This window comes from Saccharomyces eubayanus, chromosome XIII (genome assembly GCF_001298625.1).
Source record: "Saccharomyces eubayanus strain FM1318 chromosome XIII, whole genome shotgun sequence".
NCBI classification, from domain to species: Eukaryota; Fungi; Ascomycota; class Saccharomycetes; order Saccharomycetales; family Saccharomycetaceae; genus Saccharomyces; species Saccharomyces eubayanus.
In genome coordinates this window covers 687,864-714,133 of record NC_030972.1, presented here as the reverse complement: position 1 = coordinate 714,133, position 26,270 = coordinate 687,864, and the positions used below count along the sequence as shown (strand labels likewise).

The 26,270-nt window shown below is 39.6% G+C and overlaps 12 protein-coding genes across 12 annotated transcripts; 8 read left to right on the top strand and 4 right to left on the bottom strand.

Annotated features, from left to right (window-relative positions):
- Window positions 1-240: 240 nt before the first annotated feature.
- Window positions 241-2,025, top strand: TAF7 (TATA-binding protein-associated factor TAF7; the record flags this gene model as incomplete). The annotated part of the gene is made up of 1 exon (XM_018367341.1): window positions 241-2,025. One exon carries the CDS (start codon window positions 241-243, stop codon window positions 2,023-2,025), a length of 1,785 nt encoding a protein of 594 aa, XP_018220275.1.
- A 198-nt stretch (window positions 2,026-2,223) lies between these two features.
- On the top strand, window positions 2,224-3,027 carry ORA1 (oxidoreductase; the record flags this gene model as incomplete). Its single annotated transcript, XM_018367340.1, has 1 exon — window positions 2,224-3,027. One exon carries the CDS (start codon window positions 2,224-2,226, stop codon window positions 3,025-3,027), a length of 804 nt encoding a protein of 267 aa, XP_018220274.1.
- Window positions 3,028-3,225: 198 nt separating this feature from the next.
- On the top strand, window positions 3,226-3,444 carry MRPL44 (mitochondrial 54S ribosomal protein mL53 MRPL44; the record flags this gene model as incomplete). The annotated part of the gene is made up of 2 exons (XM_018367339.1): window positions 3,226-3,283; window positions 3,398-3,444. The coding sequence occupies 2 exons, from the start codon at window positions 3,226-3,228 to the stop codon at window positions 3,442-3,444; spliced, it is 105 nt and encodes a 34-aa protein (XP_018220273.1).
- A 504-nt stretch (window positions 3,445-3,948) lies between these two features.
- MRE11 (MRX complex nuclease subunit) lies at window positions 3,949-6,036 on the top strand (the record flags this gene model as incomplete). The annotated part of the gene is made up of 1 exon (XM_018367338.1): window positions 3,949-6,036. The coding sequence occupies one exon, from the start codon at window positions 3,949-3,951 to the stop codon at window positions 6,034-6,036; it is 2,088 nt and encodes a 695-aa protein (XP_018220272.1).
- Window positions 6,037-6,482: 446 nt separating this feature from the next.
- On the bottom strand, window positions 6,483-7,904 carry UBP8 (ubiquitin-specific protease UBP8; the record flags this gene model as incomplete). The annotated part of the gene is made up of 1 exon (XM_018367337.1): window positions 6,483-7,904. One exon carries the CDS (start codon window positions 7,902-7,904, stop codon window positions 6,483-6,485), a length of 1,422 nt encoding a protein of 473 aa, XP_018220271.1.
- Window positions 7,905-8,322: 418 nt separating this feature from the next.
- On the top strand, window positions 8,323-8,994 carry FSH2 (putative serine hydrolase; the record flags this gene model as incomplete). The annotated part of the gene is made up of 1 exon (XM_018367336.1): window positions 8,323-8,994. The coding sequence occupies one exon, from the start codon at window positions 8,323-8,325 to the stop codon at window positions 8,992-8,994; it is 672 nt and encodes a 223-aa protein (XP_018220270.1).
- Window positions 8,995-9,123: 129 nt separating this feature from the next.
- Window positions 9,124-10,686, top strand: FMP42 (Fmp42p; the record flags this gene model as incomplete). The annotated part of the gene is made up of 1 exon (XM_018367335.1): window positions 9,124-10,686. The coding sequence occupies one exon, from the start codon at window positions 9,124-9,126 to the stop codon at window positions 10,684-10,686; it is 1,563 nt and encodes a 520-aa protein (XP_018220269.1).
- A 764-nt stretch (window positions 10,687-11,450) lies between these two features.
- Window positions 11,451-12,259, bottom strand: ERG8 (phosphomevalonate kinase; the record flags this gene model as incomplete). Its single annotated transcript, XM_018367334.1, has 2 exons — window positions 11,451-11,472; window positions 11,922-12,259. 2 exons carry the CDS (start codon window positions 12,257-12,259, stop codon window positions 11,451-11,453), a joined length of 360 nt encoding a protein of 119 aa, XP_018220268.1.
- A 204-nt stretch (window positions 12,260-12,463) lies between these two features.
- ESC1 (Esc1p) lies at window positions 12,464-17,737 on the bottom strand (the record flags this gene model as incomplete). Its single annotated transcript, XM_018367333.1, has 1 exon — window positions 12,464-17,737. One exon carries the CDS (start codon window positions 17,735-17,737, stop codon window positions 12,464-12,466), a length of 5,274 nt encoding a protein of 1,757 aa, XP_018220267.1.
- Window positions 17,738-18,001: 264 nt separating this feature from the next.
- On the top strand, window positions 18,002-21,310 carry TRS130 (transport protein particle complex II subunit TRS130; the record flags this gene model as incomplete). The annotated part of the gene is made up of 1 exon (XM_018367332.1): window positions 18,002-21,310. One exon carries the CDS (start codon window positions 18,002-18,004, stop codon window positions 21,308-21,310), a length of 3,309 nt encoding a protein of 1,102 aa, XP_018220266.1.
- Window positions 21,311-21,522: 212 nt separating this feature from the next.
- Window positions 21,523-23,100, bottom strand: GUA1 (GMP synthase (glutamine-hydrolyzing); the record flags this gene model as incomplete). The annotated part of the gene is made up of 1 exon (XM_018367331.1): window positions 21,523-23,100. One exon carries the CDS (start codon window positions 23,098-23,100, stop codon window positions 21,523-21,525), a length of 1,578 nt encoding a protein of 525 aa, XP_018220265.1.
- Window positions 23,101-23,877: 777 nt separating this feature from the next.
- SKY1 (serine/threonine protein kinase SKY1) lies at window positions 23,878-26,043 on the top strand (the record flags this gene model as incomplete). The annotated part of the gene is made up of 1 exon (XM_018367330.1): window positions 23,878-26,043. The coding sequence occupies one exon, from the start codon at window positions 23,878-23,880 to the stop codon at window positions 26,041-26,043; it is 2,166 nt and encodes a 721-aa protein (XP_018220264.1).
- Between the last annotated feature and the right edge of the window lie 227 nt (window positions 26,044-26,270).

The following is a 26,270-nucleotide window of genomic DNA, read 5'->3' as shown; positions in this document are numbered from 1 at the left end:
TCGGTAAAGTGAAAGAACCAACTATAGATTATGAAGAAAGCAGCTTCGACTCATTCACTCTATAAAGTATTACCTCAACTCTTAGTTATGTAGTAAAGGCGCTGATATTCGGGCGATGAGAATAGTAAGTGAAATTTCAAAACAAAATTTGTTACAAATGATGAAAGTGAGTACAGAGAGGACCTGGCAAGTAAAGAGTGGCCTTACGAGTGTAAATAAGCGTGGAAGGGTAGCGTGATTATGGCTGTTATAAGGATCAAGAAGCCCAGAGAGCCAAAGCAAGAGGAGGCGGCATTAGAAGACGAGCCCAAATTAAAGAGAATCCGCATAAAGGCTAAGGTCAATAATGATGAGGACGCCACGCCAAAGCCAAAATTGAAGATAAGCCTAAAGAAAAAAAGAGACAATATTGAAAGTAAAGAGAAGAAAAATTCGTTGAAGCTCAAACTGAATTTGAAGAAGAATGAAGATGTAGTTAAAAAGGTCCATAAAACTCCAAAACTACGTCTCAAACCCATTAGAATTCCTGGTGAGGCATACGACTCAGAGRCATCTGACATTGAAGATGACCCCCTGATAGAGACCGGTATAGTATTGAGAATACTCCCGGATATACAATTAGAGTTCGTAAAAAATTCGTTGGAATCCGGTGATTACTCTGGGATAAGTATCAAATGGAAGAATGAAAGACATGCCATTGTGACTATCAACGGTGTAATGTATGGTGCCATTGTAGTAGATTTACCTACAGTGATAGAAGTGAATAAGTCTGTCGATAGAAAGAATCTTTTGAAGACTTTTGATGTGTCACAAATGTTATTATGCGTAAGATCTATACAAAATGAAGAAGAGGTGTATGCTTTAGAAGCACCAGATACGGAAGACTTAGTGGTTAAGCACTTTGAAGAAATTGAGGACGAAATCTCGGAAAACAAAGAAGCCTTTGTGAAAGGATACAATGGTGCACCGCTGAGCGATGCAGAGGCAAAGCATTTGAAAAAAATTGCTTTGAAGAACTATGATTACAAGCATGGGATATCACCACCTCTATACAATGTGCGAAATAGGCGATTCAGGCGGAAAATGGACMCGAATGAAATAGACTATGTAGAGAAAGTGATTGATATGCTCTTGAAGCAAGACAAACAGGCTGAAGAGGTTAGCTACGATCTGGTCGATGAGAGTGAACTACAAACAAAGCAAGAGCGCGTTTCCAGTTGGGAGAATTTCAAAGAGGAGCATGGAGAGCCTTCAGTCGGACCCAAGAAGAAAGAAGAAATACCTACAATCACACCAGTAGCCGCTGAACAGCAAGAGGAAGGGGAAGAGGAAGAGGACGAGGACCTTGACTTGGGAGCTGCCTTTGAAAGTGAAGAAGAAGAAGAAGAAGGAAATGTCGCTGACAGAAACAAGAGACAGCAACAGGAAGAAGTCGGTGATGAGGTTGATCAAGACACAGAAGGTGAAGACGATGAAGATGAGGAGGATGAAGAGGAAGAAGATGAAGGCGACAATGAAGTAGCAGGAGGAGAGAGCGAATCTGAAGAAGAAAAAGATGAAAACAGACAGCACACGGAACTTCTTGTTGACGAATTGAACGAACTAGAGACCACACTGGCCCACACAAGACACAAGCTGGGCAAGGCCACGAATCCTCTCTTGAAAAGCAGGTTTATCGACAGCATCAAGAAGCTTGAGAAGGAAGCAGAATTGAAACGCAAGCAACTGCAACAAACCGAAGAGTCTTCCCAGAAGCAGCATCAACAACCTCCTGACACAGAAGTCCCACACAACGAAGAAGAAGACGAGGATGAGGACGAGGACGAAGAAGAAGAAGACGAGGCAGAAGAAGAAGAAGATGAAGAGGATGAGAACGAAGAAGAGGATGAGAACGACGAAGGGGAACACACGCAAGAGGGCAAGATTACCGGCGATGCCGGTGAGGCTCCAGCAGAAGAAACACACGAGCTTGACCAAAATGACCTCGACATGATGATGCTGTTCGGTGCGGAGGGCGATGAGTAAGCCCTTCATCTATATACGTTTATAAACCGGATGACTCAACCTCGCCCTATATAGCGTGCGCTTTATAGTAAGGCGGTGCCAATTTTTCTTATCGGAGCGATATAAAAGTCAAGGAATTTGAATGATAAAGCAAGGAAGGAGCCCATTTTACACCAGCAACCACGAGAAGCAACAGATTATAGAAACACACAATTGATAATGTCCCAAGGTAGAAAAGCTGCAGAAAGATTGGCCGGCAAGACGGTGCTCATCACGGGCGCTTCTGCTGGTATTGGTAAGGCGACCGCGTTGGAGTATTTGGAAGCATCCAATGGAAACATGAAACTGATCTTGGCTGCAAGGAGATTGGAGAAGCTAGAGGAACTGAAGAAGACCATCGACGAGGAGTTTCCCAATGCAAAGGTCCATGTGGGTCAACTGGACATCACACAGGCTGAGAAGATCAAGCCCTTCATTGAAAACTTACCAGAGGCATTCAAGGATATCGACATTTTGATAAACAATGCCGGCAAGGCTTTGGGTTCCGAACGTGTCGGGGAAATCGACACACAGGACATTCAGGACGTGTTCGACACCAACGTCACCGCGTTGATTAACATCACGCAAGCAGTGTTGCCAATTTTCCAAGCCAAGAACTCAGGGGACATCGTGAACTTGGGCTCGGTGGCCGGCAGAGACGCATACCCCACAGGCTCCATCTACTGTGCCTCCAAGTTTGCCGTCGGTGCGTTCACTGACAGTTTGAGAAAGGAATTGATCAACACGAAGATCAGAGTCATCCTGATCGCCCCAGGGCTGGTCGAGACCGAATTCTCACTGGTTAGATACAGAGGTAACGAGGAACAAGCCAAGAACGTCTACAAGGACACCACGCCGCTGATGGCCGATGACGTGGCTGACTTAATCGTATATTCCACTTCCAGAAAACAAAACACCGTGGTTGCCGACAGCTTGATCTTTCCCACCAACCAAGCCTCGCCCCACCACATCTTCCGCGGTTGAATTTTCCATGTGACCCAGACTAAGTAGCCTCTAGATACTTTTTGTGTATGTATATATGGCCCTTAAGCTGTATCATCGTTCTCTTTTTCGTTTTGCGCGATTCTACGAAATACGCTTGAGAGGATTATAACGAAAATCTATGGATTCTCGAATAGAAAGACTCGACAGCCGTGAAAGAATCAGAAGCACACCACCACGATGATTACCAAGTATTTCAGCAAGGTGGTTGTCAAGTTCAATCCCTTTGGCAAAGAAGGTATGTATCCTCCTCCCCGTTCGCTCGTTCTTCGTCGTCCTCCAGTTCCTTTCGCCTAGGTTTGGGTGGACTAAGGTAGGGCCTCATTTATATGCAACACGAGACTAACAATAGACAACATCGGTTTCCGATCTTCTTATCAGCCAAGGTTGCCAGACTAGTGCTTGCTGCCATCCCGCCAGCACAACGAAACATGGGCACGCAGATCCAGTCAGAAATCATCTCAGACTACAATAAGGTCAAGCCCATTGTGAAAGTGACATACAAGGACAAGAAAGAGTTGGAAGTCGACCCGTCGAGTATGAATTTCCAAGAGTTGGCCAACCATTTTGACCGTCACTCTAAGCAGCTGGACCTGAAACATATGCTGGAAATGCACTGAACTGGGTCTTTAGTAACAAGTGTGTCTTTAATATTCCAAGACAAAATGTCACGGCTCGACAAGCAACYCTGTAAATAACATATCCACACACGTACACGTATATATAGATATATACTCAATTAAACTCTATATTTTGGATATAAGGTCATTTAACTAGAACCCAAACATTATAACTATAGCAGTAATTTACCCATCGAACCTCTTGAAAGGCATTCGATATCAATTATAAAAGCATGAAAAAATCCACTCAAGCTGCCCTCATCAAACCTAGTCAAGTCTGATTATGGAGTATCCTGATCCAGATACAATAAGGATCCTAGTCACCACCGACAATCATGTGGGCTACAACGAAAACGATCCCATTACAGGTGACGATTCCTGGAAAACTTTCCATGAAGTTATGATGCTAGCTAAGAACAACAACGTAGACATGGTCTTACAGTCAGGGGACCTTTTCCATGTAAATAAGCCTTCCAAGAAATCACTGTATCAAGTGCTAAAGAGTTTGAGATTATCTTGCATGGGTGACAAACCTTGCGAACTGGAATTATTGAGCGATCCCTCCCAAGTTTTCCATTATGACGAGTTCACCAATGTTAATTATGAAGACCCGAACTTTAATATCTCTATTCCTGTCTTTGGCATATCAGGTAATCATGATGATGCTTCGGGAGACTCACTGTTATGTCCTATGGATATACTCCATGCTACTGGCCTAATCAATCATTTTGGTAAAGTCATTGAATCTGATAAAATAAAAATCGTGCCATTGTTATTCCAGAAGGGGTCTACCAAGCTAGCATTGTACGGACTAGCTGCTGTTCGCGATGAAAGGTTATTCAGAACTTTTAAAGATGGTGGCGTCACTTTCGAAGTGCCAACTATGCGTGAAGGTGAATGGTTTAATTTGATGTGTGTTCATCAAAATCACACTGGCCACACTAACACTGCATTTCTACCTGAACAATTTCTTCCTGATTTTCTGGATCTGGTAATATGGGGCCATGAGCATGAATGTATACCAAATCTTGTACACAATCCGATGAAGGGTTTCGATGTCTTACAACCTGGTTCATCTGTAGCCACATCTCTTTGTGAAGCTGAAGCACAACCCAAATATGTGTTCATTCTCGAAATAAAATATGGAGAGGCACCAAAAATGACTCCTATTCCTTTAGAGACTATACGTACATTCAAAATGAGATCCATTTCGTTACAAGATGTTCCTCATTTGAGACCTCATGATAAAGATGTAACTTCCAAATACCTCATCGAACAAGTGGAAGAAATGATCGAGGAAGCCAACGAGGAGACCAAGCGTAAACTTGGAGACGATGCTGATGGTGATATGATCTCCGAATTACCCAAGCCATTGATCAGATTGCGTGTTGACTATAGTGCACCTCCCAATAAACAGTCTCCAATTGATTACCAAGTTGAAAACCCGCGCAGATTTAGTAATCGCTTTGTAGGGCGTGTGGCTAATGGTAATAACGTCGTTCAGTTTTATAAAAGAAGATCTCCTGCTACTAGATCGAAGAACCTCGGTCTAAATGGAACAAATATTAGTGATAGAGATGTAGAGAAACTCCTGAACGAAAGCGGTGGCGAACTGGAAGTTCAAACTTTGGTCAACGATCTCTTGAACAAAATGCAGCTATCTCTCTTACCGGAGGTTGGTTTAAATGAAGCAGTGAAGAAGTTTGTAGATAAAGATGAAAAAACAGCATTAAAAGAATTTATCAGTCATGAAATATCAAATGAAGTGGATATATTGTCTACAAATAATGAATTTCTACAAACTGAAGATACAGAGGAGATGAAAGCGCTTATAAAACAAGTCAAACGTGCTAATTCTGTTAGGCCAGCCACTCCCATGGAAAATGACGAGGCCAGTCTTTCACTTGATAACAACCGACTGAGTTCTTTTCAACCCAGTAATGAATTACGCCGGGACAAGCCTTCAAGTACTGCTCAATCTCATGTTAGTAAGGAAGCAGAAGTAGACCGTACAAAAGAATTTGAAAGTGTTAAACCAACAAAGAAAACTAGGTCTACACGAACCGTAAGAAGAAAAAAAACTGCTGCTCCTTCAGACTCGATTGTTATATCCGATGCAGAAAATGAATTCGAAGATGATAATGATGCTCGAGTCGATGATGTTGATGTTGATGAAGATGATATAATTATGGTCAGTACTGACGAAGAGGATGCAAGTTACGGCTTGATTAGTGGTAGGAAAACAAAAAGAAAGAGCCGTTCGCCTGCAGGTACGAAGGCTTCCTCCACGAGAGGTAAAGGAAGAGCAAAAGCGACAAGGACGCCAAAAACGGATATCCTTGGAAGCCTCCTTGCTAAAAAGAGGAAATAGGTATGACAAGCTCTTATAGTAGCTCGCCTTCCTTTCTACGTACATTTAAGAACTTACTTTTCACGAACATAATTACGTTAGTTTAAAACATTTGCATTCATTAATGATTTTGTGATAATGAGACGTTTTTTAAGTAATACTATGTAAAATTCATTTAACCATTCTTTTTCAATTGGGGTTTTCTAATATAATTAAGATCGGGACAAAAAAATCTTTGAATAAACGTCACAATGATTTTTTAGTCCTTATATATTGAAGAATTTTGGGGAACAAGTTGAGGTAGCCATAATTTATGAAGACCGTGTGAGGAAATCAATCAAAAAGAAACGATACTATTATTAGTAGAGAACGGAAACTAAAGCGGTGCTGACTACGACGAAAAGATGTATGACGCTTGCCGTTGTTGTTTTTTGTTTTATTATTACTTTGAATGCTATTTGCTAACATCAATTTACTTGACGAATAGTGTAGAATAATAAATATGCTTGTTCCTTTAAAACCTCTTCTTGAGAAATTGAGGAGACCATAGAATCATTAAATTTGAACCATTGTCCACCCGAAATTTTACAAAATGCAATATAATGCCCTTCATTAACTGTCCCTTTATGAGAAACAATACCAATTAATTCGTAGATGATATCTGGTACTTTATCGTTTACGACATGCTTTTCACTTTCACTTTCCCTGATAGAACAGTAACTTTTCATATTTAAATAGGTTGGAAATTCAATAAAATCATCCAGTTTTCTATTGCTTCCATTGAGTAAGTGTTCAAATCTTTTCAATTGCAAAACTAAAACGGATGGCAACTTGTGTATACCCAATTGCTTTATTGCATCTTGTGTACTGTTACATTCTCCACAATGATAGTTGAAATCTTTCAACAGTTCCTTTTTATGGAAACTGTCAAGACACTCGTAGAGTTTTTTTTTGTCTTTAATATCTAGAGAAAGATCCATGAAGGGATCAATGGTCGTCTTAGAATTGTTTTGACAGCTTGGACACACTATAGAGCTCTCCAGTGAACCTTCAAAAACAGTATGTACTATGCAATCGCAATGCTTGGTATTTTCTTTGTCAGCTTCCTTGGTACTGGGTAGGCTGAGAACGTAATTTTGGTGTATTTGGTTGATTATAAATTGCCAAAATTCATGGGCATCTTGCTGGGAATAGCCTGCTAAGTTCTGATTGATCTTCCATGCACATGTTAAGAGGTATATAAAACCAGCTTGCCGATTTGTTGCAGACGATGATGAAGATGGCTGGTCTGTATTCAGGACCCCATAAAGTTCGTGAACGATTTTATCGAGTGCACATGAAAAGCAGTTATCAGGAGAACGCACTTTGCATTTGTTAAAATGAGATTGAGTCATGGAGTGTTTGATAAAGTATGGATTATGAATTAGACATTGAAGGATACTACTCATAAAGCAAGTGGATCCCATATTGATGAGGCCAGAAAGTCCATCTCTTCTCTCCATAATCGGGACCACGGTTTTAGTAGAAACGTCGTCCCAGTACTTGGTCAGAATAGCATCATTGATCAGCTCAATGTTACCTAGATAGTCCTCACATTTAAAACAAAACAAAAGGCCGTTATTTGAGTTTATACCGAATATGTGACCGATATGTTTACTATGAGAGAGAAAATGGGAATGGTTCCAGCATCCACAGTACCCACATTGGAGACACATAAAAGTTGATCCAGAGTTTATTTCATGGCATGTGCCACATTTCATGGTTTTTAAGAATTTTTCCTTAGGTGTGGAATGATTTAAGATGTATCTGGCTGCATTACAAGTTTTTAGAACTCCATCTTTGGATTTTTCATTTTGAAATACTTGCTGTATATGTGGACAAGTGCTCATAATTCTTTCTAGACAGATAAAAAACCAGAAAGTTTAGACTAAGAGTACGAGGACTAAAACTATTAGCTCCCTCTTGATCCGATCAGTAAAATGCAAAATTGCGACAGCCACTTGAAGAAAATAAAAGACCGGCTTGGAAAAAGTTTGATTCTCTTTAAAATATTTTTAGAATCAATTAGAAGAACTAATATAACCCCTTTGCTATATGGCAGTCCTTGTAATCAAGTATTATTAAAACTATTGATATTTTATTGAATGTGAAATCGAGGATTCTTTTTTTCAATTGAAAAATTCTAAGAAAAATAAGAAAATATATATGTATATATATATAATGTGAAACAAAGAAAAAAAAGGTTTACGATGTGAAGAAAAGAATAAACAAGAATGCAAGAGCAGAAAGTGAAGTAGAAAGACAGTTATGGCGAAAAAAATTTTGATGCTACATGGGCTTGCCCAGTCTGGGGCCTATTTTGCCTCTAAGACGAAGGGGTTCCGAACAGAAATGGAAAGGTTGGGTTATGAACTATACTACCCAACGGCACCAAACGAATTCCCTCCAGCAGATGTTCCTGATTTTTTAGGCGAAGTGATTGCTGATGCGCCCACTGATGGCGACAACAATGGAGTGCTTGCATGGCTAGAGGACGATCCTGCCACCGATGGCTATTTTATACCACAAACAACAATCGACTATCTGCATGACTACGTGTTGGAGAAAGGACCCTTCGCAGGCATTGTGGGTTTTAGCCAAGGCGCCGGTGTTGCTGGGTATTTAGCAACAGACTTTAATGGCTTGTTAGGGCTTACCGCGGAGGAGCAACCTCCCCTAGAGTTATTCATGGCTTTTAGTGGCTTCAGATTCCGGCCACAACAGTACCAGGAGCAGTACGACAGGCATCCAATATCTGTCCCGTCTCTACATGTACAGGGTGAACTCGACACTATCACAGAGCCGATAAAAGTGCAAGGCTTGTACCAATCATGCTCGGAGGACTCCCGGACTTTACTAATGCATTCTGGAGGCCACTTCGTGCCTAACACGAGAGGTTTCCTGAAGAAAGTTGGCCAATGGCTTCAGGATGTGGCCTGAAACGAATATACTTAGCACATAATCATCATATACATATATAACCATATATAACTAATCATCACCGGGTAAGAGCGGCTTAATATAATAAAAGTTTTGATTATAAGCTTCGACGATGATAGCGATAACAATATGCTGACTTCAATAAACCTAGTTTCGCGAATGCAGGGAGCAATGGCCACTTCGAAAACATTGCGATACGCACAAGTTGCTTGTGCTTGTATTTGGTGTCTTTTCTCCGCTGGCATTGTATTTGGATTTGCTGCTTTGAAGCCCATTTTGATTTCAGAAGGTGTTTACCACGAATTGTGTGATCCAGAAGACGGTGATGGCTTGCTATGTACTGCCCAAGACCTGAAGTTAAACTTCATATTTGCTCTGGGTGCCACTGTAACGAACGTCATGGCTCTACCCGTGGGGAAGATTCTCGATATATATGGACCTCGTGTTTGCGGTTTGATCGGATCAGGGTTCCTATTCCTAGCGTGTGGTAATTTCATTTCTGCTAGACATTTGACGTCTGTCTGGGACCCCTATGTTGTGGGTTACACACTGTTGGCCATTGCAGGCCCATTTGTATTCATATCATGTTTCCAATTGGCCAATAGCTTCCCACAAAGATCGGGGACTATATTGGCTTTATTAACGGGATCTTTTGATTCATCATCTGCTTTGTTTTTGATATATAGACTACTGTATCAAAATCGGTACCCTGATCTACGTGTTTCCAAATTTTTCACTATTTATTTATTGGTGCCGTTGTTTATCCTTGTCTGCCAACTTACTGTCATGCCCCATTCTTCCTACAAGACCGTAAACCACATTGCCAAGATTGCTGTGGAAGGCCTAGATGAAAATGGAAGGCTTGTTGAGGGCGATACAGGATCTAATATCATTCCTGATGAGCAGGAGCGTCAAGCGTTGATTGCAATGGAGGAGGACGAAGAGGGTAGGACGCCTAACGTCACACCAAGGAGAAGGAAATCAGTACTTGAAACTTATGTTGAAGGAAAACTGCAGAAAAAATCCGGAGGTATATTTGGGGTCCTGCATGGGAAATCTGCCTTAGAGCAGATAAAAAGTCCGTGGTTTTATTTAATGCTTTTATTTGCACTTGTTGCCATGCTAAGAATAAACTATTTTATCGCTACCGTCAGAACTCAAGAAGAATATCTGTTGAATGATAGGAAGCTCGCACTAAAATTGAACTCTATTTTCGATGTGTTGCTTCCAATTGGTGGCGTTGTTTCTATACCGTTCATCGGGTTGCTCTTGGATCATACAGATACTTTAACCACTCTTACAGTATTATTCACTACTTCTACTGCCATAGGTATATTCGGGTTGATTCCAAATTCTTTCACCTTTAATCTAATAGGGATAGCCCTCCTGGTAGTATATAGACCATTCTATTACACTGTTGTTTCCGACTATTCTTCCAAGGTTTTTGGATTCGACACATTTGGTACTGTTTATGGATTACTGTCTTGTGTTTGTGGGATTTTCAACATGGGCCAAAATTTATTAGATAAATGGACGCATACCACATTCAACATGAACCCATTCCCTATAAATCTTGTCTTGGTAATTTTCACCATCGTATTTTCACTAACCATTACATTTTTTATTAGGGCGCAGATCTTGCATAAGCCTAGGGAAGAAAGAGTACTGTCCTCAGACTATCAATCTATTTAAAAGGGCAACATTGAAACCCCTATATTACTCTAATTAGTAGAGAAATTTAGTATATATTCATTCATGTTCTAGCCGTTCAAGGCTATGCTTTTATAAACTTTACTTCTATATCTTTTTTATTATACTACTAACATTAGAATCAAAAGAAAATGCTGCCATCTTATTTTCACGATCATAAATAAATCACATTGAACATAATTTTGTGGTCTACATTGGGTTATTTTTCAAAATATGTTTCTGGTTCTTCTTCCTTTCTAACCCCCCAATCAGCTTGACAAACGTCCAACCATTGGACATTAGAAAATCTTTTATCACCGGCAGTTTGAGTTTTGAGGTCGGCATCCTGTGTGGCAATAACTGCGATGGCATCATAACCACCAGCACCAGGAATCAAGCATGTAAGAACACCTTCCAAAGTCTGGCAATCGTCCAATAACTTGGTCTGTACAGGCGGTTCAATATCGGCTCCAGATTCTTCAGTTATTTTTCTGAAACAACGTCTAATCGTGGCCACAGCATCCCTCACGTCTGTGATTTCCGAATACTTCTGGCAACTAGAGTCATTTTTTTTTATAGCCTCAAAGATTTGGCCGCTATAATGATCATGAGAGTTATGTAGGCGGTCCAGTTTAGATAGTTCATCCATAAACCTAGAATTAGCGTGATCCAGCTCKGTATATACCTCTAAACTTTCTGGTAAGTGTGAATCATACCATTTTTTCACCTTTTGAACAAGTTTAACCGTTTCTGAACCGCTTTTAATATCACCCATCCATAAGGCCAATCCTGAAGGTAGACATTTACTTTCAATGGTAATATTCCAATCAACTTCGTCAACCAAATGAGTTAATTTGTCAGGATAATTGACATTGCCAATATCAGGTAAATCAGAGATTAATTTGGGTGGAAATCTTCTATATCTAATAGAACCATACGCTGCAGCCGCTACATCAAATCCGCTTCCGATTTTACCTTGAGCTTGACAATGGGCAACTTGTGACAAATTATGAATCACCTTCCTGTACCCTTCCACATTATCTGTTAAGTTTGGAACAAAAAAAGAGGCCAAAGCTGTAGTTAAAACCGTAACTAAACCTGCAGAGGAGCCCAGCCCTGTTTTGGGAACTTCTTCTATCCTGTGTGAATGGAAACTCAAGTTTCTACTACCATAATGTCTAGTCACGCTGTCCTCCTGAGAATGGTAAGCATCATCAGAAAAAATGTCGATGACGAACAAATTCCTACTGCAATAATCATCCATGTTAGGCTTAAAGTAATTGAAAACATTGGCAATGACTTTTTCAATGAAGGGATTTTTAGATCCGCTTACCGAAACAGGAATGAAGCCTGATTCAGGGCTTACTTGGTATGACCACTCCCCGTCTTTAAATTGCCTACTTCTCACACGCACTTCAAACTTGTCCAGTTTCTCCAATAAATCGTAAGGATAGGCTAGAGCGTGCATTCTTGCTGATAAACCGACTACAAGCGCATCATATTTCGGGTCCAGAACTAAATATCCGCCGGCCAGTAATGCTTTCCCTGGAGCACTGAACGCTCTAAATTCTGACATTGCTCGAGTGAATCGATTGATCTCGTGAAATTTCTTAAAGTCACTTTATGGTCTTTTCTTTTTTCCATTTTTATATATTCTTTCTTTCAATTCAACAAGATGATGTTAACTCCGCCTTAATGCCGAATTTTCCAAAGTGCATCTCGTTTAGATAAATACATCGCGATGATAATTACAGACTGTAAATTTCTACATATATTGTGATTATCTACTACCGCCTTTCCCTCTACTTTTCTTGTTTCTTGTACCAGGAGCACTATCTTCTGTGATTTTTCTTTTTCTTCTTCTACTGTTGTAGTTTCTCTTACGGCTCTTCTTTTTCGGTTTAGGTTTGCTTTCTCGAAGGCTGATTTCTTCGGCTTCCTTAACATCAAGGCTCTCGCCATCGTTCGACTTTAGTTCCTCTTTTTCAAGTTTAGAGTCTGAAGGCTTTTCTTCCCGTTCTTGTTTAACGAATACCTGAACAGGTATATCTACAGCTTGCGATTCAGACTCCCCGCCTTCATTTATCTTGATATCAACAGGGTTTTCGTCGGTCTGATTGCCTACATTATGACTGGGTGAATCATCCGAGGCAACACCTAATACAGGCGCTGTTGCGTCACAACTGTCTTTCTCTGACATGGAATTGAGTAGTGCGTCACCTGTTCCCACTAGAACTTCAATCGGTGTGTCCGAGGATACTTCATATACTTCTGGTGATGCAAATGAGTTTGTTTCAACCTGCATACTTTCTGTATTTGAATTATTGTGAAGATCTGTAGTCTCTTCCGTATCGGATGGAGGATCAGAAGGAAGGTCCGTCGATGGTATAATTCCAAATATTTGTTCTTCACCATCACTTTCGCCAGAAACTACCGCTTCTAAAGGCCTTTGAATTTCAAATGCGGACAGTTCTTCCTCTTCTGGCTCGGAATGTAGGGCATCCATTGACTTTTCCTCCCTCATTAATAGTTTTCCCTCACTTTCGATGGAAGGTGTACTCAAATTCAACTCAAGAACGCTGTCTTCTTCAATAGATCCAACACATTCCTCTTCAATCTCCTTTTTAGTTAAGGCACCTTCAAAATCACCCATATATACTTTTTCTAACTTCTCTTGATTTGTGCCCAGTCTAGAGCCTTCAGAAAGTCTTTGAGAGTAGTTTTGTAAATCGCTCAAGTTCTCGAGAAGTTGCTGTCTTTTAACATCGTCCAGATTATTTGTGTGAACGTTTATTGATGGTTTCTCATCAACCATGGGCTCAATCTTTTCTTCCGCAGCGTGGTGACGGATGTTCTCGTTATACTGTTCTACTTGTGTAGATTCGGTTAATGGTTCCTCCAGTTTTTCTTTTTCTTCTTCTTCTGATTTTTGTTCAGATATTTTCAAATCACTAGCATAACCCAGTTCTTCTTCATCATGACTACTTTTCATCGTTTCGATGTACTTTACATGATTGACGTCGTTATCACATAATCTCGCGGTAATATCCTCGGTTAGGGTAGCCCTAGTTATATGTTTCGCATCTCCATCGCTATCATTTATCGATATATTTGTACTTTCTGTATCTTTAGATTCATTGGAAGAAACCAAGTTTTCAGAAGCTTCATTGTTACCATTACTAATATCAGCTGTGTCTTCAGCCTCGGAATCAATAACATCAATTTTTTTCACAAATAACTCTGCCAAGTCTACCACATTCTTCACCCCCCTCACTACTGTCTCAAGTGCACGAATGGGGGATGAGAACACGTTTGATTCGGCGGTTACTGGCTTTGACAGTTCAATAGGTTCATGTTCTGGATTTGAATGCTGGACCTCCAAATATGGTTTCGTATCGCTCTCAAGATTTTCCCCGGATACCGATTGATCAGATCCTTGTTTTAAGTCAGAAAAAGCCGAGTTGGCAGTATCGTTAATATCGTCGTTTTCTTCCTCAACTTGTGAGTGTTCAAAATTTTTTGATTTTCCTTCAAAGAAAACTTCTTTTTGTATTGTTTCCATATCCGTATTTTCAGAGTTTTTACTAGCATTTTCAATCACATCGTTACTGATGCTTTCAACAATGAATGGATTATCTTCTTGTTTAGCCTGAATAACGCTTGTTGCCTGACCTCCTGCATCTTTTATTTTCACTTCTTGATCATTACCCTCAACAATTATTTTCTCATTATGATCGTTTACAGACAAACTGAAATTACTTGCTCCTACAATTATTCCTCGAGTGGAGTCCACGTCAATTGTTTCTTGTTTTTGTTCTATATTGCCATGATATTGTACCTCCACATTAGAAGTTTTGCTTTCATTACCTTTGTCACCAGCGATTTCGTGTCCCAATTCTACACTTAAAACGTCTTCCTCGAAATGATTTTCACAAGGGGCCTTGTCCACATTATGTTGGGTGGCAAGCAAATTGTAATCCACTTTTTCATGGATAACATCTTGACTGGCTCTCTCTTTTTTTGCTTCACATTCCGTTTCCGAATCCGTACGTTTTCCTTCAGACAGATTTTCTTGATTTTCTTGATGTTTTACCTCTTGCCTATGCCTTGAATCAACAGCTTTATAATCCGATTTCAACCTCGTGGCATATTCTTGATGTGCGCTATCCTGAGGGCTCTCGCTTTTACTCTGACCTTGGGCAATCATATTATAATCAATTTCAGCATTCGTAGGTTTCTCAAGTAAATTTTCATCAAAATCACCATCTCTTGCGATGCTTTCAATAGGCAAAGAGTCAGTGTTGTCACTATTCTTTTCATACGTTTTCGATAAATTAGTCCCGAAAATATTTTGGGCCAAGCTATCACGTTTGTGCTCTATACTCTTTTTGATGTCATCTTCAGTATCGGTTGAAATTTCTATTTCGTTTGCATCTTCTATTCCAAGCCTCGAATCTTCTTCCACATTTGAAGTGGGCTCTCTGATAATCTCTTGAGGGGAAGGCGGTTCTATGATATTGGTATAGTTGATAGCAGAGAAGTAGCTCTCATCTACAGCTTCTTCAATCGATTTGTCGCCGTTAGTTCTCAAGACAGAACCCAATTCAGAATGAGAGGCTTGCTCAATATTTTCTTTCGTATTTTCATCGTGGGGATCTTCATTTCCACTATCGGCGCCCCCTATAGTTTCGTCTGAACCACTCGTCTGTTCAATTTTCTGTCCCGGCTCGTGAAAAGCATCAACGTTTTCTGATTTGGATCCTGGATATAGTTCGACGGCTTCGTCTTCTTCGGTTTTTAGATCTTTGTGATCAACGGTTGAAGCCAAGGCCGCTAGAGTTGATTTTAATATGTTATTTTTATTTTCATACTCATCGTTTGATGAATGAAATGGGTTGTTCATGAAGGGTGATGTATACTCTACCGGTGCTGGCATTATTTCCGAGTTGTCTTCAGAAGTAGAGCTATACACAGATCCCGAAAATATGACCTCGTATGCAGAAGCCTTTGCTTGGACTTCCAAAACTAAAGCATTTGAACTATTCTCTGGCACAGAATCGGCTTCATCCAGAGAATAATAAACAGTATCTTCATTCACTATTGATATTTCATCAACTACAGAGTCTGTTATAGCGGATGATGACTCTAGATCCTTCGCTTTAGTAGACTGCGAACCTTGCTCAGAACCTTTCTCAGCCATTATAACGCTAAACGTTTCAAGATTATCTCCGTCGATTTCTGGATCTTCATCATCAACTTCGCAAACGATGCTGTTTTGACTAAATGTTTGTTCTTCAACTTCCTGCGAAGGTATGACAGATACGGTGACACTGTCAGGATTTCCTTGGTTGGATTCAAGAATTTTCTTTTCTTCCTGAGTACGCATCGAGTTTTCACTTTGTTGCAATTGAAGCATAGCTTTAGCGGCAATATCATACAAGCTGTCTGGTGAACATTCATAATTTGGCTGTTGATGCGTCAAACTATTTTTAACATCTTCCGTAATTGCCTCATAATTTTCGCCTTCGAACTTATCTTCATAGAAACTTTCGTCTGAAGCAATTTGAATACTTCCATCTTCTTCGGATTCTCCACCAGTTTCCGCATGGTCTCTCACACTCATATTGTAGACTTCCTTGTTAATGTTTTGATCTTCATTATTGTTAATTTTATTCGATTCCTCTAGCGCATATTCTTTTCCGTGAACGAGCTCATCTTCAAAAGCTCGATTATTTTCTGGTTTGGTTTCTTGGACCATTTCTGATGCACTGTCTGGTGATGCATTCTTTCTCGTTAGTTCACTACCGTTCAATCCTTTCTCATCAGGATACTGTATACTACCAGTACCCTTTGAAAATAAATCAGTTCTTGCAGCTTGGTCTTCTTCATCTTCCGATTCATCGTTTACCGAGATATCCGCTGAGCGGTAATCAAATGCATCATCTTCTGAATACATGTGATTAGCTTCATGCTGGTTAGGTTGCTGGTTTAGGGTATTTGAAGCCACAATGTTGCCTTTTCGCGGTTGCATAAATTTTGAAAAGTCTATTGAATGCCCAGTTCCTTCCTCATCTTCATCATCATCCTCATCCTCGTCTTCATCCTCATATTTTTCTGAGCTGCTTTCTACATCATCACCTTCCTCTGATTCACTGGAATATTCTTCCTCCACTAACTCTGGATAATTCTCATGTTCACTTGAATTACAGGGGCTAGGTTCGGTAGGTAATTCCTCATCCGAATTCATGTTTCTTTTTATTTGTTCTTCGCCTTTATTCTCAACCCGTTCTTCCTCCCGAATATTATATTCATCTTCATTTAATACACCCTGGGGTGCTGCTTCTTCTGCATACTCTTCATCTGATAATATTATTATTGAAGCATCACTGTGGTCATTTTCTTCTCCAAACAAGTTGTCATCACTGTTTCCAATATCGTCATTTTTGATTGACGATTGATCTTCTTCCAACTCTTCATCTTCATCAGACTCGATATCTGATGGTGTCTCGTCTTCAACCTCTGGTGAAAGAGAAGTTATGAAACTATCTAACGGGATTTCATCATTATTTTGGAAGGAAGTATCAGTTCCATATTGGCTCTTCTTGAGATCTACTAATCGTTGGTGTGGTTTACTACCGCCAGTGTACTTATTCATCAAAGACTCATGAAGTTGGGACCGTTTTCTTTCTTCTTCAAGTTCTTGTTCAAACAAAGTATCTTCCTTTTCCAGTGTATTAAGTATACTTTTACCCCTATTGATTAAAGAGTCCACCCAGCTCAATGCCTTTGTGCTATCTTTATGAAGGGATTTATCATGAACATGATGGTTCTGCCTGGTGGAAAAGGATCCACGGTTGTCTGAGTATCGGATAGGCTTCGCTACTCTGTGTTTATTGCTATTAGAGCCTAAATAGTTGTGTCGTATGTCCGAACCTTGAGTTCGTGAATTCTCTTGTGTGTCTAGGAGAGATGACAATAATTTCAATTTCCTTCTKGGAGTTGTCAGATTAAGTTGATGCGCTCTTGAATCAGACTTTTTTTTTTCTTCAGACATATTTTTTCAAGTCCAGATTATTGTTGGTTGTTGTATTTCGGCTCTTTAGAATGTCTACGGTGTGTTCAGTTTAGTTCACAATATAATAAACTTTTTTTTGATATGTTAAATTCCTTTGTTTTCCCTTTGTGAAAATAGTTCGCGAAAACAAGTAGAAACATAGGAATACTGAAAAATGTAGATCAAAAATTCCTGGAATCAGGCGTAACATAGAACTGATAGAAACCAGTCGATCAAATCACTTTTGCATGTTTATATAGTAGAATGGGTATAGAGGTGTATTGTGGATCAGTTCCCGTAAGCTATTTTGACCCGTTTGACCTATTCGAGAGCCTAAAGCCAGAGTTCCAGCAGATCTTACCGTTAGACAATGTACACTGGAAAGCTCCAAATGGAACTGTACGAACAGTTAACAAGCTGCCAATTGAATTGATTCCGGAAGATAGAGGGGATGGGGAAAAACCTAATACTGAACAACCGTTTCTCAGATTCCTTATAGTAAACTGTATTTCGATTGACCAGTATAGAGCAAAAGTACGCCCTCTAGTGAGGCAATGGTTACCAAGCCTGGAATCAGTATCCTCATCGACAGGAGAGAAAATGATATATAAGCCCATTATTCTGCTGTATGCTAATTCCGAAGTGGTAGATTCTAACCTATTCAAATCTGTATCTCTAATGGAAAAATTTGGTAAAGATTTTCCGCATATACAAACTCTGGAAGTTCGATCTGTCTATAGGTCTCCGAAGGATAGACAGGAGTTTTGGAACCAGTTTAGCCAACAAATAAAGGCTTCGGTGTTGGTCATCTTCCAGCAACGATTGACACATTTACAGCGTTCGTTGGCTACTCTGCAAAAGGGAAATGATTTTGAAGAGCAACTTTTAACAAGAGAAAAACTGTATGAGCTGTATGTAGCGTTTAATATTCTAGAAGACGCCAACCTAGAACTACAAAAAATTAAAAGGGAGATACTTCACAGGAACATGAACATGCCGGATGGGCAACTTCAAATACCATTTGAGTCGTCCTCTAAGTCGGATGAATCTTTAAGTTCTATAATAATTGAAGGTACCCTAGATAAATTTCAGCTGCATAGGTATTTTTTCATTAGAAGGCTAAGACTTTTGAGATTAGAGGAACAAACTTTAGCCGCGTTTGTGGGTGCATATCAACTAATAAAGAACTTTATTGAATCTGTGTCAATAGAATACAAAAAATCTGCGAGATTATTAGAGTTTAAGCATAGTTTTTTAAACTCGATGTTATCATATTTTCCACGTGAGAACATTGGCAATGCGATATTGTGTGAGATTAAAGCTGAATTATTGATGTTAAAGCGCGATAACTGGATACAAGGTGTTATGATAGCGAGTGATTTTAGGTTAATGGACAAGTCTTGTCCAAATACAGGTGTACCATATAAGTTTGATCTGTTGAAGGAAACGTTTTCCGATGAAATAACCTTTCAAGATAACTTCCTTAGTCTCACCAAAGAAATCCTTTCTCTTTTCAACATGTGTGAAGGTAAGCGCCAGAGGATAGTTGATATATTATCCATAGAGATTGGGTTGCTTTACCACCAAAGAAAAGAATATGAACAGGCTGTTTCCCTTTTCCTTTCGTGTTATGAATATTATACTCAAACGAACTGGAATGTCATTGGTCTCAAAATCTTGCAAGTTTTTATAGACTCCTTAACACACTGCCCCGAGTTAGAAATCTTAAAGATTGATGGAGAATCGATTTCTGCATCGACTATCCTAAGTAATGCATTTCTCAACATATTAAAGTTGTGCAAAGATGATATTGACAAGGAAGCTTGGTGGAAAAAGTTCATCGATTTACAGCTGAAAAATCAGGCCGACCTGATTTATCCTTTGGATGGGCTGTTTGAAGTAAATTTGATTCCCAAGGTTGACATCACAAGGGCAAATGTTTATGGCCTTGAAGTTGATTTGAAGAATTATGGATTTCCTGAAGACATTAGTACAAAGGCCATGAAATTGACTTTAAAAAATATAATGGGTGATATCATTATATTTGAAACAGGTAATATTCTTTTGAAAAAAGGAAAAAATAGGCCGGTATTAGAATGTAAAGGTATCATGTATGGCGAATTTTCTCCTCTGTCTTTTCAAATTACTGTTGGAGGAATTACTTTTGTTAAGGATTTTCTAGAAACTCAAGATGAAACTGTTGTAATTCCGGAATTGTACTGTAAAGAAAATACCAAGGTCTTGATCAATCAGGCGCGTGACTTGAACCTGGGGGAATATGCACTTGAATTAACAAGTGTGTGCCGTAATCATTTAGAATCATTACAAGTCGAGATTGAAGTCCAAAAAAGCGCGAGTAACGTGAAGAATGTACCTATCAGTTTTTCTGTGGATGAAATTCAAGTCAAGAGGAGATTCAATAACTTGATTGAGAACACCAGAGTGGAGTATTATTTATTAGATCAAACAACGGCTTTCGATTTAGTAGTCAAAACATCATTCACCAAAAAAAATAAACAAGACGTGTATAGCGAGACTAAAAAAGTACATATTGAATGCTACTTGCAGCTATCAGTTTCAGTCGAAGATATTTTCAAAAAGGATATATTTTTTTTTAAGTTCCTGTTAAACTCTTCTATAAGGGAAGAGCCAGTGATTTTGTACAGCTCGCAATTATCAAGTCCAGACACGCGGAATGACTACAAAATAGAGGGCAACTACATTGCCACCACACCTGAGTTGATTACATTCGATGGGAATGAGAGTTTCATAAACTGTTATCAAATTACAGCCAATATTAATTTTGACTCAAAAGATATCTTTAACCTTAAAGTTAGATATAATACACTGAAGGAACAGCTAGATTGCTTTGTCACTGACGCATTACTTATTGAGGGCGATGTTGAATGGTTTGTTGGCTTTGAAAAGTGGAGAACGTTTTGGGAATTGGAAATCTTAAAAGAGTTAAAATATGATTATGATGCATTTAAAGAAAACAGAATAATTAAATCACTAAAAGCTTCAATAGATTTGAATAAAATCAACTCTCGTTTAATAAAACTGTCAATGGAAAAGACCGTTCTCGACAAAATGTTGCGATGTTTGAATAAAGTGGGCAAGGGAGTTGCAGTATGTAATACAGATATGGATGAATACGTGAGAAATCTGGTACCGAAGCAATTAACTGTCCCTGTACAATTACCAGGTTTTGAGCAATTCTTTCGCGTACGGTTCCACCCGATACAAACCGAGAATACCACATCAGACAATACCATGGTTACTCTAGGCTGTCCAATTCAATATGTGGTAGTCGTGGAGAATCTTAGTGAACAATGGGGACAAGACGCCATAAATGATGGCGGGTATATTCTTGAAATATTAAGCAGTAATGAGTGGTTAATCCATGGGAAAAAACGAGGCGCGATAAAAGAGAGACAAATGGAGTTTGAAGTTTATTTAATTCCCTTGAGAAAGGGTTATCTAACTTTTCCGCACGTTGAAGTGACGAATATATATGGTAAAACCTGTAGAGTTGATCATTCAAATGCATTTGAGTCGATGTTAATCTTTTAGACAATGTGCACTACTCTTGTTGGTTATAAATAGATAAAGGTATATACGCATGTACAATATAAAAGCCGACTTTATAAACGGCTTTTTTTTTAACTATGGTTGTAGTTTTCATTTGTTATTATTACTATACAAAGAAGGCGCTAATATTTGAACGTTGATGAATTATATTTATATTGTATATAGATAGAAAAAGGGCTAATAAGAGCAATCGATCACTCCCATTCAACAGTGGCAGGAGGCTTAGAAGTGATATCGTAAGTAACTCTCGCAACACCGTCAACTTCGTTAACGATTCTCGCAGCGACCTTTTTCAAGAAACTGTGTTCAAAAGGAAACCAATCAGCGGTCATGAAATCAGTGGTTTCAATGGCTCTCAAAGCAATAACTTGGTCATAAGTTCTTTGGTCACCCATCACACCAACAGATTTAACGGGCAATAAACAAGCAAAGGCTTGAGAGATTTGGTTGTATAACCCAGCCTGCTTGATTTCTTCGATGTAAATGTTATCAGCCTTTCTGGCAATCTCGACTTGTTCCTTAGTAACTTCACCTAGAACACGAATAGCAATACCTGGACCAGGGAAAGGGTGTCTCCAGACCAAATCGTGAGGGATTCCCAACAATTCACCTAGATGTCTGACTTCATCTTTGAACAATTCTCTCAATGGTTCAATCAACTTTAATTTCATGTTCTCTAGTAGACCTCCGACGTTGTGATGAGTTTTGATGGTTTGAGAAGGACCCTTGAAAGAAATAGATTCAATGACATCTGGATACAAAGTACCTTGCAACAGGAATTCAATGTCCTTACCGTCCTTTGGCTTGATCTTTTCAGCTTCTCTTTCAAAGACATGGATAAAAGTGTTACCAATGATCTTTCTCTTCTTTTCTGGGTCAGTGACACCCTTCAATTTAGTCAAAAATTCTTCGGAAGCATCTACGACATTCAAGTTAATGCCCAGACCTTCAACAAGGGTCTTCTTAACGTTGGCAGCTTCGTTTAATCTCAAGACACCGTTGTCAACCAAAATGGCATGGAATCTTTCACCGATGGCTTCGGTCATCAATTTGGAAGCAACGGTGGAGTCAACACCACCGGAAACGGCACCAATGACCTCAGCGGTTGGACCAACCAATTTTCTGATTCTGTTGATTTCAGTGTCAATGAAGTTTTCCATGGTCCAGTTTTGCTTGGCATGACACAAATCGACGGCAAAGTTTTTCAATAGAGTTTTACCCTGAGTGGAGTGTGTAACTTCTGGGTGGAATTGGATACCATAGATTGGTTTAGTTTCGTGAACAACACCACAGAATGGGGAGTTATCGGAAGTTGCAATGGTCTTGTAACCGGTTGGTAAACCATGTAGTTTATCACCGTGAGACATCCAGACGGTAGAATTGTTCATACCCTTAAATAGAGGGTTGGCATCGTCAAGCACGTTCAAAGTGGAAGGACCATATTCTCTCTTGTCACCACGACCGACTTGCTTACCGTTGATCCAGGCCAGTTCTTGCATACCGTAACAGATACCCAGAATTGGGACGTTCAAATCGAAGATGGCATGGTCGACGTGAGGAGCGTCTTCAGCGTACACAGAGTATGGACCACCTGAGAGAATGACACCCTTTGGAGTCCAGCCCAATTCAGAAATCTTTTGAGTGCATGGCAACATTTCGGCGTAAATGTTGAACTCTCTCAATCTTCTAGTAATCAAGTGAGAGTATTGAGAACCGAAATCTAACACTAAGATAGTGTCAAACATGTTAGAAACTTGTTCATCGGCAGCCATTGTGAGTGTTGGATGTCGTACGTTTATTCTTCAATATAGGTAGTACCTTCGAAATGACCCAGTGTAATTAACCGACACAAACGTAACCGAGTAAATACCGCCGTGACCAAAACTAACAATCAACTAATATTTTATAACCCAGGATAGTAAAATTGAAACGAAATTGAAAAAACGATAAAAAAAAGAAATTTTTTTTTTTTTTTTTCCTCGATGCTCATCGCCAAAAAAAATTTTTCACTTCTTTCAGCTAGGAAAAAGAAAAGACCACCAAAAAAAGAGTCAAAAATCAGAAAACTGAACCATTTCGGGGAAGCAGGCAAGCCAAACCATACCAAGTGTTTATAGTGTCGCGTAACAAACTAAATATGTTCTCAATGGCCTTGTTTCATGCACTGTTGCTCTTACTGGAAAGTTTACACAGTTGTATCACTCTGAACGCTGCGTCACGTGACACCACGTGATATTACATCGCTACGGACGAAGGTATATTACTTCCGGGTTTTTTTCCTATTTTCTTTTTTTACTTTTTAAAGCTTATCGAGTGGATAATTATTTGGGAAAAGAGACAGAAATGAGTGTGGGTAATGGCAGAGCAGTAGAGAAGCCGCAGGATATAGAAGGGTCCGTTCGTAGCTGGTGTGTGAAGAAAATTTGCAAAGCAGACATTAGATTATCAGACTGCTTGGGCCGAGAAAAACAGACTTGGCTTTTAGTACAGAGAAACACCCCCTTTTAAGGTAGAAGGAAATAGTGGAAAAAGAAGAAGTAAAGAGGCCAATGGGCTCATCGATTAATTATCCCGGGTTCGTAACAAGAAGCAGTCATACGGCCGGTTCTGGTACGGACGGAAGCAGTACGAGCAAGGACGCAGCAGGCTCGCAGGAAACGAAGAAGAATTTCTTCCAGAGAGATTATAACACTATGAAGAAGGCACCTGCTCCAACGAAGTCCAAATTGTCTTTGGCTTTGCAGACCTCTAAGTCGTCTTCTAGCATCAATGGGACGACATCGGACAGTATTCCCACGATGACAGAGGCATTTTCTACAAGTAGTGTCAGGAAGCAACAGCGCGAGGACACAGAGTCGCCGGTCTCGTTTCAGTCCGATACAGCGACGAACTCAGACTCGGATACGGACTCTTCTGTTTCATCTTGCGATGAAAGAAATGAAGAGTCTTTGAAGGATTATAGGCCCGGCGGGTATCACCCCGCATTTAAAGGCGAGCCTTACAAGGATTCACGTTACATCTTAGTGAGAAAATTGGGATGGGGGCATTTCTCCACGGTTTGGTTGGCTAAGGATACGGCAAACAGCTCCCACGTGGCCATGAAGATTGTTAGGAGTGATAAGGTTTACACAGAGGCAGCCGAAGATGAAATTAAGCTCTTGCAAAGAGTAAATGATGCTGATAACACAAAGGACGATTCCATAGGAGTTAACCATATTTTAAAGCTATTGGACCATTTCAATCATAAAGGGCCCAATGGTATCCATGTGGTCATGGTATTCGAAGTTCTCGGTGAAAATCTATTAGCTTTGATCAAAAAATACGAACATAGGGGCATTCCCTTGATTTATGTCAAGCAAATCTCCAAACAACTATTGCTTGGTYTAGATTATATGCATAGACGGTGTGGTATCATACACACGGACATCAAGCCGGAGAACGTATTGATGGAGATCGGAGATGTGGAAGGCATAGTTCAAATGGTCGAAGCCCTTGACAAACAAAAAAGAGAAGCGAAGAGACTGCAAAGGCATGTTTCGCGGTCATCGGATGCCACTACTAATGACAGCAGTGATGAAAAATGGGCCGAATGTCAAACTACTGTGCCGTTGGTTTCGAACGCGAACTCCAAATCCCACTCTATTGAGAAAGACTTATCGAAAAGAGCATGCTTCAGAAGGTCAAGGCGTCATACGATCATCACGGGGTCGCAGCCATTACCTTCCCCGATTAGCTCCTCAAATTTTTTTGAAATGAGGTCGCACTTTTCTGGCAGTAACCAAAATAGCTTTTCATCGGTATCCGGAAATAGAACCATGCCATCTTCCATCAACAATAACCATAGCATTGGCACAAGGAATAACAGCAACTTCTTAAATTCAACACCACATTCTCTCACAAGAATGTTCACAAATGAAAGCAATAACAATAGCAATAACAATAATGACAATGATATAATGAACACACCATTGCATGAAGAGCAACTGGCAGACTCTCTTTCTACTTTTGATATTTCCAATATGTCACAATCCTCAGATACAAATAGTCCATACATCTCTAATACCACGGATTCAACATCAAATGCTAGTACCAACACGAACCCTCCAGAGAACTTGATTCAGATCAAAATAGCCGATTTGGGTAATGCTTGTTGGTACGATGAACATTATACTAACTCTATACAGACAAGAGAATACAGGTCACCGGAAGTGCTTTTGGGTGCTCCGTGGGGTTGTGGCGCAGATATCTGGTCCACTGCGTGCTTGATTTTTGAATTAATCACAGGTGATTTTCTTTTCGAACCCGATGAAGGCCATTCTTACACCAAAGATGACGACCACATTGCACAAATCATTGAACTTTTGGGTGAGTTACCGTCATATCTGCTGAGGAACGGTAAATACACAAGAACTTTCTTCAATTCACGAGGGCTTCTAAGAAATATTTCGAAATTGAAATTTTGGCCTCTAAAGGATGTTTTAACCGAAAAATACAAGTTTTCTAAAGATGAGGCAAAGGAAATATCAGACTTTTTGTCACCTATGTTACAGCTAGATCCAAGGAAAAGAGCAGACGCAGGCGGCTTGGTTAATCATCCATGGCTCAAGGATACTTTAGGTATGGAAGAAATCCAAGTAGTTGATAGAGAGTTGTATGGAAGCGGCTCCGACATTCCTGGATGGTTTGAAGAAGTTCGCGACCATAAAAAGCATTGAAATATTAATATTTTTTTTTCAGTTTTTTTGCATATTTTAAACTTTCCACTTCGATGTTTATTTTTTTTTCATTAGTTTTTTTCTTTATTCTTTTCCACCAAAGTTAATGTTAATGAATTGTTTGTATTACATATTATAATATTCTGAAATAACAACAAAAATAAACCTCCTATGCTCTTCCTCTCATCATTATACCGTTCTTCTGCTCATTTTCTTTTTTGAATGGC